Source organism: Melozone crissalis, unplaced genomic scaffold (genome assembly GCF_028551555.1).
Source record: "Melozone crissalis strain CALT ecotype California unplaced genomic scaffold, PUWL_Pcris_2 ptg000005l_1, whole genome shotgun sequence".
Lineage (NCBI taxonomy): Eukaryota > Metazoa > Chordata > Aves > Passeriformes > Passerellidae > Melozone > Melozone crissalis.
In genome coordinates, this window is record NW_026535783.1 from 3,287,892 (window position 1) to 3,304,295 (window position 16,404).

At 43.2% G+C, this 16,404-nt stretch overlaps 1 protein-coding gene across 5 annotated transcripts in view; it reads right to left on the bottom strand.

Annotated features, from left to right (window-relative positions):
• The window catches only part of ZNF462 (zinc finger protein 462), an 88,081-nt gene that overhangs the window by 12,893 nt on the left and 58,784 nt on the right, over nt 1-16,404 (bottom strand). For all 5 annotated transcript variants that reach the window (XM_054289910.1, XM_054289895.1, XM_054289889.1 and 2 more), the window contains 2 exons: nt 3,675-3,939; nt 953-1,089 (listed from right to left, as the gene is read on the bottom strand). In XM_054289910.1, the coding sequence (XP_054145885.1) occupies nt 953-1,089; nt 3,675-3,939 (402 nt within the window). The remainder of the gene's footprint in view (nt 1-952; nt 1,090-3,674; nt 3,940-16,404) is intronic.

Here is a 16,404-nt window from a genome sequence, read left to right on the forward strand (position 1 = left end):
GAAATCTGAATTCTGCCAAGCTCACTGAGCTGGTACAAGAAGGACTTCAAGCTACCAGCACTGAGAAGTGGTATGCTACATGGAATTACGACAGCACTTGTCACACCAGAATCTCCTCCAGGAAAAAGATGGCATGCAAAACCTGTGTTTGCTCACCAGCAGTACCCCACTGTGAATCTCTGCCCAACCTGCACGCAGGCAGAGTGCCATCCCAACACATGGGTTTGGGTTTCGGCAGCCAACAGACCATCCACAAGCATCAAGTGTGATAGCTGTGGGCAGGAATCCCAGCCCAGAGAGCCCAAACTGCTGTCTCTTCTGAGCCACCAAGCCCACAGTTAATAGAATATAGAAATCCCTACTCCCACTTTTAGCAGGCTGGGAAAAAAAAAAAGTATTTAAAAATGGAGAGGTGTAGACAGAAAAGGAGCCTTACAGTAAAGCGAAAAATGAGGTAATTATTTTGTCCCTAGGAACACGGAGGAGAAAATACTCAAGGAATTTATCAAGGGATATTTTGAGGCCTCTAGGGTTAGCTGATAAACCTTTTGGGTGACTTTATGATAGCAAGGCCTTAAAGATAACAAGGACATGGTCAGGGCACAACTCTGGCCTAGATCAAAGTTGCAAATTAGGGCAACTCTTTCTAAACAGCTGTTTGATAGCTTTTCACCTCCCTTGAGGAAAACCTTAAAAACTATCCCAAACCTGCCCTGTTTCAGCATTGGCAAACTTTGAAATTTACAGGAGATAAATCAGTTGCATCTTATAGAAATGAAATAAAAAGACAATCAAGGGCTAGTGACTCTTTTGACATATTTGACATCCTTCCTCCTGTATCGAGAGAGGAAAAATTTAATGAAACCAGACTGAAATATTGAATGAAACCAGAACCAGGGCCCTGTCCAGCACTCCCCTCACTGGACACAGACACGGACATGGATGTTTTTACCTCTGTGCAGAACTATGTGGTCGATCATGTTGCGCTTGTATTTGGTGTGGTAGAGACAGAGAGGGCAGCGAAGGTCTTTGGGTCCTTCCTCGGGGACTGCCGAATGCCCGGCCTCCACGTGCATAGTAAAAGCAGATCTGTGGGAGAGGAGGGAGACAATGGCAGCAGTCAGGAGGGCAGCAGCGAGGTGCCACAGCTCTCTAAAAGGGACGTGTGGTGAAAAGAGGTGCAGGTGCCACTCAGCCCTGTCCGCGTGGCCCCGCAGAGGGGCTGCTCACATGAGCGGCACGTGAGCGGAGCAATCTGCAGGCTCCTGCCCTCAAAGCAGCAAACACTCCTGGCGACAAGATATTCTGCTGCATGGGCTGCTCCATATAGCCACACTGCTATAGTCAAGATAGCAAAAGAATTCCCATCCTTTCATGCTCACTATCTGTCTTCAGGCTGAAGCGTTCGGCGCGCTTTCTCCGGTGAAGGTTGAATTTTTAGCGAGTTGAACAAAATCCGTCAGCTGTTCTGGGCTTGCAGAGGGGAGGACAAACTTATTTCAGGCAGAAAACATCCTTAACCATCTTGATCTAACCAGCTACACAGTTTAGATTGTGGGTACCAAAGGGATTTGTGCTCACAGCGAGTTTGGCACTGAGTTGTTTAACTTTCAAAGCATCAGCTGTAATGATCTGAAAACCCAAGACTTAGAATATTGTACTTATTAGTGTGGAAGAATGAATGAATACTTCACAGTACTTCTGAACCAAAAATTTCATGCTGGCATTACACCAGCTGCATACTTAGAAGTTGCAAGAGATATGCATAACAGAAGAAATTAACTGTACATCCATTTAACCACAAGCCCAACTACTGAAATCAAGAGCTGTCTCTAGACTTGGGGCACTTGGTTATTTTTCACTAATAGAGTGAAAAATAATTTATTTAATATTTCACTAATACAGTGAAAAATAATTATAGTGGTAAAAAAAATTATCACTAATACAGTGACAAATGTTGCAAAAGCTAAGGGGCTTGACACATTGAACTAGAGTAAAAAGTGGCTTTGGACCCAATATCACTGAATTCTGCAGGTAAATTTCTGCCAACTTTGGTCACTGCTCTCATGCTTTTAAGTTTTTAGGATGGCTTGAAGAGGGGATTGGCATGTTTTTGGGGGATTTTTTTGCCTCTTCCCTTTCTTAAGACAGAAAATACGCTGCTATGAACGTGTTTAAATGCTGCCTAATTTATTTCATAATATCAAGGTGAAAGAAAATGGCACTTGAAAGACACAGACAGATTGGACCTGTAAATTTCTGGTAGTATTTAAAAGAGCAATCAGGATACTAAACATTAGCAGGAAATTTTAACATGGGGAGAGCAAAGATGAAGCAACAAAGGGAAGACCGAGTGGATTCTCTCAGGTTTGTGCTCAACATTTTCTTCAACAGAACTCCTCCCCTAATCCAGTCCTACTGTTTAGTGTCACTCTTAACAAGTTTAAGACCTCAAATGTCAGCTCAGTGTGTTATGCTTAAGGGCCCAGCACATCAGGAGGAAATGATGAACTGCACATGTGCCTTTTTCTCTTTTCTTACAGAACAGCAGCTAAAAACACACACACAAACAAACACACAAGGCACCGAGCCTTTAAATTTAAATAATTGGATTTTCTGAAATGTCTCTGTATGCTATCAGATGTGCAAGAGAATAGCATCTTTCTATCATTTAAGCTAGAAAGACTGGGGGGAAAAATAAAATTACATGAGAAGGGTTTCTTCAGTAAGGTGAAATAAATTCCCCTGTCGCCGCTGGACACTTGATTGTCCCACGTCTCGTGCTGGCTGCATGTGGAAATTACATTATTTCTGCAGAGAAAATTTTCACACTTAAGGACAAAGGGATTATGATATGATAGTTTTTGATTCTCAGAGAATCTCAGGGAAGTAAGGAGGGGTGCAGCAGAATGGCACACTAGACTTCCAGAGGGCAGAACTTTGGCATGGCTAAGGGACTGGTTGAGAGAGTCCCATGGGAGGGCATCCTGGAGGACAAAGGAATCCAGGAACACCGGATGTTCTCCAAGGAGAAAATCCTAAAGGTGCTAGAGCGGATTGACTCCGTGTGCCAAAAGATGAGACTGGCATGGCTGGACAGAGGGATGTATCTGAAACTCAGGGAAAAATGAAGAGTTTATGAGTTTTGCAAGAAGGATTGGGCCAAGCAGACAACGGGGATGTTGTGAACCTGTTGGCCTCAAGTTGCACCGGAGGAGATTTGGATTGGATTTAAGGAAAAATTTCTTCTCAGGAAGGGTTGTCAGGCACGGGAACAGGCTGCCCAGAGAAGTGGCTGAGTCACCACCCCTGAAGGGATTTAGAAGATGTGCAGATGTGTCACTGAGATTTAACACTGGGCTTGGCAGCACTGAGTTAATGGTTAACTCCATGATCTGAAGGGTCTTTCCCATCCTAAACAATTCCATGATTCTGAAACCCTCTGCAACTGTGCTGCTGTCTGCAGCAGATGGTCCCGGCTGTTGCAGGAGAGGAGAAAATGGATTACATGGATGCTGCTGTGATCTGGCATGGCATTTCCTACGCTCCTCGCCCTGGTCAGCAGTGCCCATCCATGTTCCTGTTGGCCATCAAAGACCTCAGAAGTCTTTTAAAGCGCTGAAAAAAAAAAAAACCCTCACCAGTTCAGTTCATCTGTTCAGCAGAGTACTTACTTAAAGCCTGTGTAAAAGGAACAATCTTTGCACTTGAAGAGCTTCTTCCCTCCGTGCTTGTCGCGGTAGTGGCGCCGGATGCTCTGAATGTACCCCGAGGAGAACTCGCAAAATTCACAGTTAAGGATGGCTTCCGCTTTTTCCACTCCTGCAGCACTCCCAGAAAGTGGGATTGGGCTGATGTTGTTGTTGTTCCTGGCCAAAGCTGCGGACTGGTAGTGGTTCAACTGCTGCTGAACATCGGGAGGCTCCGAGTATGAAGAGTCTGCAGGGAAACAGAGCGGAGTTGTTATTCCAACAAATCTAAAAAAGGTTTGATGATGCCGGCTCCAGAACCCATTGGCTTTTGGAGGGGGTTGACCAAGCTGCTGGTTATGAAACTAATCCTGCTTTCTGAAGGGATTAAGAGGTGCAGCACTTCTTAATCTAATTTAATGTGTATTCTACAATTTATAAGGTGAGAAATAGAAATGACGCTTTTTTAGATCTGATTCGGGGAGAAAATGAATGACACATTTAAATTAAAGTAGTCTAAAAAAGAAGCCTGATTTTAAGACACTTAATTTTTGAAGGTAAAGCCCTTTAATCATACTGCCAAATGTTTTATGTGTTTGGCACATAAAATCAGAGCAGATCCTCTCAAATATCTTATGCCAGTTCACACAAGGTGAAGATCTGGAAGAGGGTACATGTAAATAACCTATCTATATGGGGAAAAAAAAGAAGAAAAAAATGTAATCCATTTTCTATCTTATGCCAGTTCACACAAGGTGAAGATCTGGAACAGGGCACATGTAAATAATCTATCTATATGGAAAAAAAAAAGAAGAAAAAAAAGAAGAAAAAAAAAATGGATACTTTTCCCTGCTCATGCTGATGATGTCAGAAATTAAACCATCATTGGAATATAAAGATGCTCAATCATAAATTGAAAAGCAAACTTTCAAACTGCTGCTTTGCCATACTGAGAAAAGAGATCTCCAAAGACACATCCCTTCTACAAGCCAGCAGAACTCTGCCACACCATTTTAATGGCATGTGGAGGAAACAGAGATGTCTCAGTAGTGAAACTGAAAGCTGTAATACGTTGGTTGGATACCCCCAAAAAGGAGTGTGGGGGGAGGGAGGGTGGTGTTGAACCTTTCCCAACACACTGCTTGAATGTGGAGGTTAGGAATTCATCTGCTTTGTTCTACATAACCCACAGCTGCCCATGAATGGCACAAATCAAAGCAGATGAATAAAGCACAGATGAATTTCAGCGCAATTTTCCTGAATAGAAGACAAAAGGCTCTTTTCCTAAGCTTTCTAGAAGGGGGAAGAAAAGCCAGGGGAGGGGGGAGGTGGGAGGGAAGTCAGGACACAAACTGTACCAGCCACCTCCTGCTTTGATGTGCTCTTCATTTTCCAAAGCCGAATTCCCCAAGGCCAGATATATAAGAATTCCCTCACATACACACATTTGTGGGAACTTAACACCATCCAATCCAACCAATTAGTATGGGGAAACAAAAGGCAAACAGGGCTATACAACACTGAGTGTGGGGACTTCCCCACCTGTCTTCAAAAGAGCAAAATGCTTGCTTTCTTTTCCCACTACCACAGGCAGGGGGTTACACATGCCCAAGAAACGAGTAACAAATAATGACAATTAAAAAAACCAAACCAGACCATGAAACAAAACAGACACAGCAGGTAAATGTCTCCAGGCTCCCCTGGCTTCGCCACCAGGCGTACACAGCAAAGAGGAAGGCAGAGACATGAAAGATTCTGGTAAAACGAATGAAAATTGGGTTTGTTTTTCTTATCCAAGCCCCATCAGCTGAGTGAGGCTGGATAACAAGGCTGCATTTATCATCCCTTGCTTCCACCACTTCCACAGCACGTTTGTTCACCAGGAGGGCTCCCGGTGAGCTCCACCTGTTTAAATGTCAAGGCTTTCCTCCCCCTTGTGTTTGAAGCAGGCTCCCCACATCCTTTACTTTGGCACAGGGCAGCCCTGAGGAGCTGCACAGCCTCTGCAGAAGCCTCTCTCTCTTCTCTCAAAGGCAGCAACTGTGTGCTCACCCCTCCTCTGGAACAGGACCTTGAGGGCTCAGATGGGATTTGCTGACTCACTTCTCTGGGTTACCAGGTTCAGCGATTCTAAAAGCTCAAAACACTGTTAAAACAGATCTTCTGGCAAGGGCAAGGCAGCCTGAATAGAAAGTTCATACCATTCGAAACAGGGTTTGGGTGGTTTTTTGTTTGTTTCTTTTTTCTCCTTTTTTTCTTTTTTTTTAATGTGCTCTAGTCAAACTAATCTTTGGGTATTGAAGTCTACTTTGTGGCTCACTTGTTCCCCTCCTCAGGAAGAAAAAGATCAAAAATTTCCACCACATCACCAATATTCCTGGCCACAGTCCCAGAGATATCCATGGCTAAGAAAGCTACAGGTCTAAAAAAACCATTCTTTCCAGGAGAAGGAAGTTCTGCTGTTGTCTGCAAGATCTACTGTGCTTCAGATGTTTTTACTCCCCCTATCATCTGGTGTCTATTATTCCAGCTTTTGGACTTTCCATCGGTTATTTACACAGCCCTGTGCAATCTGGTATGTGAAAACTGCAGAAGCAGACAGCTCCATGTCAATTCCCCACACACAAAACCAAAAAAAAAAAAAAAAAAAAAAAAAAAAAAAAAAAAAGGCACATCAAGTAGCTTTTCCCCTGTCATCATCAATAGCCAGAAGAGAATTCTACCTTTCACACACAGGCCACCCCTCGGTTTTTAGTATGTTGCTTCATTACACTTGAAAGAGTCATGACATTTAAAGGAATTTCAAAAAGCCATCTGAAGAGCTTTTCCAGCGAGTTGTACCCTTGAACAATGGCAGCATGCAGGACCTGGTGTACTCCTTGCCTTTTCCCTTGCCAAATTCCCTCACTGCACTTGCTGCAGCGCAGGATTCAGCGCTTCCTGAAGGAAAACACTCAGGATTAACACATGTGCACAGGGCTTCTGATGGTGTCCGAGGAGCAGCTTGCCAGGCAGCTCCCCCGGCACGGAGGGGCAGCCCAGCTCCAGCAGGAACACCCTGGGCAGAGCCCAAAGCTGGCTGAAGGCACGGGAAGAAGTTTTCCACTGGGTTTCAGCGAGCCCCACCTTCAGTGTGCCCACTCCAAAACCAGCAGCAGCTGACCACAGCCTGCCTCCAAAGACGCCTTCTGGCACACAGAATGCAAACTGCCAGCAAATGAGAAACAGTGGATGGGGGTGAGCTTTGGGATATTTTTTTTTTAATTTATTTTTTCAAAAGCAGTGTCGTAGGGAAGGGCCAGGGGATGCATAGTCACGGTCACAGAGCACAGCTTCAAAAACTTAATTTTTCTTTGCTCTACTCCTGCTGGAAGAGTGGGCTGATGTTCCAGACACCTTTTGGAAAAGCTGCCCCAACAAAGCAGCTCTTCCTCCAGGAGCAGAGCTTTTCCTCCAGAACTGACCCAAAAACTGAGTCATGGGTGTACACAATGCAAGTTCCACCTCTTCTTTTTCCTGCATCCCAAGCAAAAAGGGCTGGGTGCACTCTGATAAGGTGTTAACAGCCTTGGCCTAGAGCAGGAAGGGGGTTTAGCCATCCACGTCTGAAAAAAGTAAAAAACAACAAACCTAAAAGCCTAAAAAATCAGAAATCAGAAAACATTTAAAATAAGCAAAAGGAAGATTTAAGAAAATTTGTATTAAGTACATGTAAAAGTACAGCAGCAGCGAATAAACACGAATGGAAGGGAAATTAAGAAAAAATAAAACACCAGGAAATATCATTTACATTTTAAGGAAAAAGGCACTTTTTTTTTTTCCCACTCAACAGCCTTGAGGCAGCACAAGAAAATAAAGCACATTCATATATGCAATGAAAGGGAAGAAAATGGAACACTTAGCCCTGACTCATTTGAAACAATCAAACAAACAAAAAAAGCCCACACCCAAAACACTGAGACTCCTTTTTAAAGACCAATTTTATTCAAAATGAATGGAAGGACTTCACTGTGCAACTCCAAAATCAAGATAACAGCATAGGACAATCTGAGATAAAATGAAGGACACCTACAGTCGTGTCAAGAGGCAAAAATTAACAGTGATTGCTGCTAAAAATGGAAAAAACAGTGGCAATGCTGCGAATCTCAATTTTGAGATTTTACATATGGACATACCTACAAATTACCTGCACCGGACAAATAACAAGGCCAACAAATAATGTAACCCCTGCCAGCACCCATGCACCTAAAAGGAATTATCTTTGCTTAGATAGGAAAGATACAGAAGAGAGTTTTTATACCCAAAGTTCCAGAAGTTGAAAGGAAAGCAGGAGAAATGATTGTCCACGGGGTGATTTCTCAACACAGCTGTATCTAAATTACTGCTGCATTCTGGTAAGAACACACAAGCAAGTCTCACTGTGTCCCTCCAGGGGCATTTCCAGAATGCTTAGAACACTAAAGTCCCTTGTGTGGAATGCTATCACTCCAAAAACTTCATCCAGAGTACAGTCCCAAATACTGGGACAAACGAGTCTGCCAACAAATCTGGAAGTTACTACCTCAGCCAAAAGAGCAAGTCATGAAAATTCAGCTTGATTCCCTGCATACCCCAGGGTCACACACTGGGGAAAATATGTACAAAGAAAATACACAGTGAAAACCCACCACAGAAGCAAAATGAAAACCCAACGTTTCTTTGGATCCTGTGTGGCGTATGACATGTTTGAGATACCTAAACGAAAACAAAACTTTGGAGGAGGAAAAAAAAGGAATTCAGTTTCAGATCCCGAACTGAAAACATAAATTTACACAGAAATTCAGTGATGTTTCAGCTGTTTGTAGGTATTTTCAGAGGTATCAATGAACACAATATGCAACAGCAAAACACTTCCACAAGACTCCTAAACCCAACAACAAGAGGCCAGAAATTCACCCAGACACGTCAAAGTAAGAGCAACAGCTGAGAAACAAGAGGGAAAAGGAGTTTTTAGAGGGAGGAAATTGAAGCTCTGCTCCATCCTTTTAGGGTGGACAGAACCAGACATATGTAATATAAACACTTTCATGCCTGCAGAGTGATGGATAGGGGTGGAGGGAGGAACCCTGCTCAGGAAAAGCAGCTGTTGGAGTGCACTGGAAAGTGATGCTGTTGACTTTACAGAATTTTAATAATTTAATAGCTCAACGACCAGGAGGAGCCATTGGGAGATAAAAGTGAAGACACCATGCCCCTCCTGGTATATTCACATAGAAACATCAACCAGTCAAAAGACACCAGTATTTGTAAAAACAGAAATTAGGGACAGAGATGTTTGGCTCATGAGATAAGGAAAAAAACCCAAAGGGAATGTATAAATAAAAGAAAGTGCTTAGTAACACTTTGGGAGAGGAAAAAAGGAAATTAAATATTAATATAGGCCCAGGACATTCTGGGTCTGCGAGGAAATGTTCTAGAGAGACTAAGAGGAAAATATTTGGAGTGCTATTTAATTTTATCCAAATTCATTCATAAAAAGAAAATTTCTGTGAAGAACGACAGGAAAAAAAAAATCCAAGGATTTCAGAAAAGCAGCAGTCTCCTCTGGATAAAAAATTTGTAAAACCAAGTAAAGATGCAATTCTGCACCAAAGAACACCAACAGACAACATAAGGCAAATTGCTATTTTGAAATGCTTAAGGAATAAGCGTAAGGGTGGAATTTGGGAGATTTAGGAACACGATCCCTTCCAAAATACAACGGGGCTCAAAACCACCAGCTGACTGAGTGGCAGGATTGCACATAGCCATGAATGGCAACAGCTTGAAAAGTGGGAAGGTGGCGAGGCAGGGTGCCACACAAAGACTGTGAAGACTGCACACATTTGTTCACTTTATGCCACGCAGCACTGACCTGGAAGGAAGAGTATGTGGGAGGGTGAAATGTTCTGGCAATAAATTAAGCTGAGGGGAGGGGAAGAGACTCAGGCCCAGAGAGTTGCAACTAAACATTGATGAGGAAGCTCAGGGGAACAGACAGTGCAAGTCGTGTTCACTGAATGCTCAAAACCAGAGTGTGAGCCTAGTCCTCCACCTAAATTCTGATTTCTGCTTAAGAACCTTTACATTGCCAGAATGTTACGAGTGAGAGATAACAGACAAAAGTTTTGTGTCCCTGCTTGCACACTCCCAAAGAAAAAAGCAAAGAGTAATCACAAAGTAAAGAAAATAAAGCCATGGAATAAAATCGTCATTTAAGGGATTTATACACCACTACTACCCCCCAAAAAAAACCCCACAAAAACCAACAAGCCCAAACCAAAACAACAAAAACAACACCCAACCAAAAAAAAACCAAAACAAAATCAAACTTTGTTGGTGGAATTTATTTCAGCTTTATCTCTAAAGACCACTTCTTAGATCATGACAGACCAGCTTTTGTGAGAAGGATATTTCATGTATTTCAGAAGAGAGCCACGCAAAATGCATATGAAGAATGCAATCTTGTTTATTCAGAAGAGGTGAGAGAAGCTATATCCATATTTCTCTATAACTTTGAATTTCCTCTGAATTTGTGTGCATACCACAGCTCTGACTGGGACTGAGACAGCACAGAGGCTACGCAGCTTCTTGTGCTAATATCCAAGAAACTTCCAAGGGACATAAATTTCACCTCTTAAGACAAAAATAATAAATAATTTTTATCATCTGAAGCACTTCCACAGAGGGACTCTCACCCTGCTGCCTGTACAAGAATTTTGGCGCTTCATAGTTGAGATCAGGAGTGCCTACAATAGTCTGTAAAAGATGAGGCATTGGAAAGCAGCAGGAACTAATTAAGATCTAAGGAGGAGCAATATAATTGATGAAAAAAAGTTATACCACAGTATTTCTGTAAGAAGAAAAAGATCAGTCCAGGAAATCCTCCAGGCTCCTCTGTTTAAGAGTATTCAACACCACCAGAAATTCCCATTTGCTTGAGCTTTCAAGGCACGCACCACCCTGCTCTGCTGGTGCTGTGATTTGGGAGGGTCAGTTTAGTGCTCAGGAAATGCTTCACCATAACTTCCAGTTATCCCTTGTTTTCATCTCTTCTCCCCACAACAATATTTATTTCCTGCCCTCAAATCAATCAAACTTTCCTGTTCTTTAGGTGACTTGGCTGCTTACTGGTCACATTTAGGCTGCACACAACCCTCTCACTGTCAACAGAATTAAATTCCATTGCCTAAATACAGGATTGCACTTAAAACCAGGATTTCTGCTACATATCAAACACTGGGACCTGTTTCCATAAAACGCATGAAATAAAAAGTTTTTCCTTATTCCTTATTCTGTTGAACCAAACTCAAACTTCATAAATGGAAGTGCATTTGCAGAAGAGGGGGACACAAACAGAACTGGACATAGTTTTAGCAAGACACTGATGCAACCAATCTGCTAAAAGGACTTACTGGTAACAGGCTCTTTTTGGGATTTACAAAGTTCTACTTCAACTGATTCTTCACTCAAGACAATAATCTACCAATCAACTTTTTGCTTTTTCCTCAGTAGCCATTTGATCCTCATGCTGTTGTGTTCGATAATTTCCTTCTCATTTTTGAGGACAATTCATCAGGTAATTTTCACATTTCCTTCCCCATGTGATGCTCTACATATTTGTATTAATACAAACACAGTGCCACAAACACTCATGTTTCTGTCACCTAAATGCTCACTCTCCTCTAAGGCTTGAAATGAAGAGGGGGAGAAAAAAAATCAGTTTATCAAGCAATTCTTATTGGCATTCTGCTTTAAAACTGGCCCTAAAAATTAAAGTGGCAGTATGTGGGCACCAAGGATTCATCCTAACCACAGAGCTCAGGAACCTGAACTTGTGTAATTTGTTCTGGAGACCTCCAGCACACACCTTGACATTATTTTTATTGCCAACAGAAAGTCCTCATCTCTACCACCAGCTCCGAGCCCAGAACACTCCGGGCAGTGTTTCCAAGCACTTGTAGTAACAATGTTCCTTAAAGAAGAAACAAAACCAGCTACTTAAATGTCAAATCTCGGGCTGTCAACTGTGATGATAACACACATCCATTTCAACAGAGCTAAAATGAGCAAAGAAGTTTTTACCTCTCTGCCAAGCACCAGACCCCTCCAGCATGTTTTAAATCAATGGGATGAACTGGAGTCCCAGGTGACAGGGAGGATATCAGTGAGGCTGACAGAGAAGGCTGTGATGTGTGGGCATGATGCTCTGCAGAAATGCCCTCTCGCACACCCTGCACCCCTTCCATGCCAGCAGCATCCTTTTCACTCTGTGCTGAGTGATCACAAACTCCCCAGGCACACAAGAGATCAGCATCTACCACTCTGCCCTTTATCCTGAACACGAAAACCAGAGCCAAAAGAAACCAAAAACCTCAGGAAAAAAAGAAACCAACAACAGAATCCCAACCCACAACAGGAGTCAGGATTTGCTTCCTTCTTTCTCTGTGGGTGCTATCAGGTAACTTCTTTCTGCATCAGATGTTTCTTCCTTCATTAATTTCTTGACCTGCCCAAACATTTTGTCTTCTCCCAAGCCTAGGCAAGCCTTCCAGGGCCACAGCAATTCCGCAACAGCAGGATGGCCAACTCCACACAAGGCTGACATCAACCTTCTCCAGCCTCAGCTTTGCCTTTGCCCATTCAGCTCAAGCACAAAAAACAGCACCAGGAAAAAAAAAAAAAAAAAAAAAAATAAAAAGTACAATGAACAGCGAGCTGACACTCCCCTCAGCACAGCCAATGACATCTCCCTCTGTTCCACCAGCCACAAAACAGCTCTCAACATGCTGCAGGAAAAGGCCAGAAGCCAAACAACTATACCCCAGTGGAAGAGAGCTTCAGAGAACAAGGTCATCCCCCCAGTGCCTCAGGACCTTGGAACAGTGAAGAGTTTGTTCAGTAAAAGTGGAGGTGAACAAGCCCTGTGCTTGTTCCACCAGTCCCTGCCAATCTGATGGAGGAGGAAAGTCCTATCTGATCCAGCATCTGATGTTTGGCTTAACGCTGACCACAAGGAGTGAGACAAACCAACAATTACCACAGAGCTTTAAAAGCACTGTCAGGCAGCGTGGCCAATGTGGGAAGAAGAGCAAGGGCTGAGGGGAAAGCAGGAACTTGCTCTAGGTTAGAGAAAGAAGGAGCACAGCTGGGGAAAACAAAAAAAAAGCAGCCTGCAGGTAACACAGGTTAATCTGATAGCTGGGAGTGAGCATGAGGCATCACTCCTGTGGGGCACAAAAGCAGGGAAACAAGCAGAACAAGCAGACAGCTCCTTGCAGCCCAAGTGTAACTACAAAAGCAAAAACATCTTCTGCTCGGCAGTATGCAGATCACCACCCTGCATCCTTAGCGTGGATGCAATCCTTCCATCTCGCCTGGCAATTAAAGCAATTAGCTGTGGAAGCTCTGCCTGGATTTGCCCTGCAGTCACTACTGGCTCTCTGCCCTTCCAGCCAAACTGCAGTGAAACAAAAAGGGCCTGAAACTTCAAAAGAGTCTTTGTCCAAACCCTCCTCCCAAAAAAAAAACCCCAAACCCAGAACTAAACCACATTGGGCTCTAACACCAAGTTCTCTGGCTGTGAGGAATGACCACTGTGATTTTCCCCAGACAGCAGCAGCCATAAAACACAAAGACACACAAGCAACAATAACAGAGAAACAGCACCAAAGGGGAAGGGACCATCTCAGGAACTTTCTGCCCTGATTGCAAGGTTAGAAAAATATCCCTTATCAAGAGTAACAGTGCACGTGAATAAAAATAAGCAAGTCTGCCACAATCCATTATATGGATTTAAAAGACACAACAACAACAAAAAACAGGAGAACCCAAAAATCAGGGCAGTATGCCTGGCCACATGGGAAGCCTGCCACTCTCATCTGGAAGGTGGAAGGCAGAATCACGGCTCACTGGCACCAGATTTGTGGATTTTTCTTGAAATGGTGCCTTGCTGCCCATAGCTCTCCCCTCGTTCTGGTATTACATGAAATTGCTTCAGCCAAACCTGCCAAAGGCCCTCTGCACCCTTCAGGAGGCCAGCTGTGAGGCAGCACAGAAGAATACATCCAGTCTGATTATGCACTATCTGCTTTGGAAAAGTGTGCAGAAATGGGAAGGGATTTACAGCTCTGGAACACCAGTCCAAGAAACAAGACTTAGTCAAGCAGTTCTGCGCCCAGCCTACCCCTGGCAAAGCAAGCAGATGTATTTATATTTCAGCCTCTAGATGAGGCAAAGTTATTTTCCACTGGCAAAGGCTAAAGTTCAGGGAAAAAAACCTGGAACAGGGCACTGGATGTTTCACTTAGCAGTTTTCAATGCATTTGCTGCTGCAATTAATTAAATTTAATTAAGATGTTGACATACCATGTACTGGGAGACTCAAGAAATCTTCTAGTCCTGACCTTACTTACATGTGTTTTGTGATGGGTGCTGGTATTAATTATAAATCCTGTTTGGTTTGCACAGCAGTGAAAAGCACTATTATTGAACTTCATCTGCACACAAATAGTGTGCTACTTTCTATAGATCAAGAACTGGTGGCCAGTAAAAAGAAATGGACTTATACCACAGCAGCATGACTGAGGACACATCAGAAACCACATCCAGGTCTGTTTAGCCTGGCACTTTGCTGTTTTATTTTGACAGCTCAATATTCTCAAACACTAAAATTTTAAAAAGCTGTAATTTTGAATTACTGCACGCAGCCATGGCACAAGGAAATTTATGAGGCTCCAAATCTGCCAGCCATATGAACAAAGAGCAGGGCTTTACTCTCTACAACATGCCTAGGCCCAAGGGGTTATTTTCAAAAAAATAAAGAGCTACTCCAAAAATCAGTAATAGCAGCCAGGGCAATTTAGGACAGGTATTTCACATGCTCTCAAGAAGCCTTTGCTGTGTTTGAAGGCACAAGACGAAACTGTTTATCAGTCTGTTAAGTGACTCTGCTTTACTTTACGGCAAAGAGTTGAGCTTGTGTGTCCCTGCAGTTTGTGAGAGGAGGGCAGATCACCATCCCCTGTGACCACAAACACACTGATTTTAAATTTACAGGCAGTGTCTGTGGCCACGTGCTCTGCCCTCAGCTGATGATCCCTCTGCACACAGCTCCTGCTGCTGCGCCGTGTCTTCTCACGCTCAGACACACAATTTCTGTGTGTCTGCTCTGTGTCTCTGCAGCTCTTTCTTATGGAAAGAGATGGGAGCATTCCAGCGTGGTGCCTTGGAAATGCAGATCTTTATTTATTTATTTTTTTTTAATTTTATTTAATTTTTTTTGGATTCCATTGCCTTGCCCTCAACAGGAGCAGAGCTGGCAACACTTACCTGTGACACACAGAGCCCCACAGGATGACACCACCATCAAAAAAAAAAAACCAAAAACCCTTTCTGGGCAGAGATTAACATGAATGCAACCTGCTTTTGTTATCACAAAGGCTGAAAGAACATGGAAGCAGATCCTGTGAGGAGATCCATCCAGTCCTCCTAGCAGTTTGCAGTATTTCCATTTATAATTAACTTTTGCTGCTCATGCTCTCAGAACTATTAATGAACATTTTAGTGTAAATTGAAAACAAGTACATTCAAACAAACAAGCCAAACACTCATGCAAATATACAGCAAACACCCACCATTTCCTTCTTGCAAGACAAAAAATACCTGTGAACTATCAGGAGAGCCAAAGAACATTTTACCACAATGGCAAGTTCATTGTCTCAACAAGAGCTGGACACTACAAACCACTGAGTGCCCCTATACCATGAAAACCAGAAAAACAGCACTCATGACCAGTATTTTCTGGGAATTTTTTGTGTATGTCTGTAAGAAGAACACCCACAAACCAAAATATCATCACTCCACACGCCCCCCAGTAAACCCACAGAGCGCCTTACTTTTGGTTAGAAAAAGATACAGTGAAAACAGGTTTTTTATGTATTAAAATACTGCCCAGCAGCAAAGAGGGGTAGGATAAAAAAGGCAGGATCTTTGAATGATGCATGTGTAAAAAAGCCTTCTCTGCTGACCCATCAAGAGTGACACCAGCACCTTCTTACACTACTGCCCTGAGAGGAGCACACACGCTCTGAATTACTGTTATTAACTGGACTGAAGATGTTGTTATGCTTTCAGATGACACCAGAATTATAGTTGGCAAGGATAGATCTACCCAAAACATTCAGCACCCACTCCACTTTAGCTTCAGTTCTATGAAAAGCCTACCAGGCACCCCAAGAACACCTCTGGGATGTGCAGCTGAGTACTCCAGACTAGGTCTGACAGAGATGAGCCAGAGAAATCTGAATTCATTCACCTCTTTCAAGAATGGATGGATTCAGAAGAACAAAAGGAATGTTCTAAGGAAAGCCCATCAGGGAACAATTTTTTGCAGGGAAAAGAAGCATCACAGAGGTTCCACTGGGCTGCTGTTGCAGAGCAGCTCTGTTCATGCACTTTGCTGCTACAATCCAGCACCATTCTCCCTCTTCCACATTTTCACAGAGCTTAACAATCCACAAGATGAGTCCTGCCAGCTCCCCAAACCACCCTGCTGTATTTCCTACTCCAACCACAGCATCCATCCACGGGCAGGAGCAGCTCCTTTCTGCAACCACTTCAATTACACAAGCCTGCTGCACACCCACCAGCCTACAAAACAAGCTCCCTAACAATGGGATGCAGCTTTTTGTCTGCC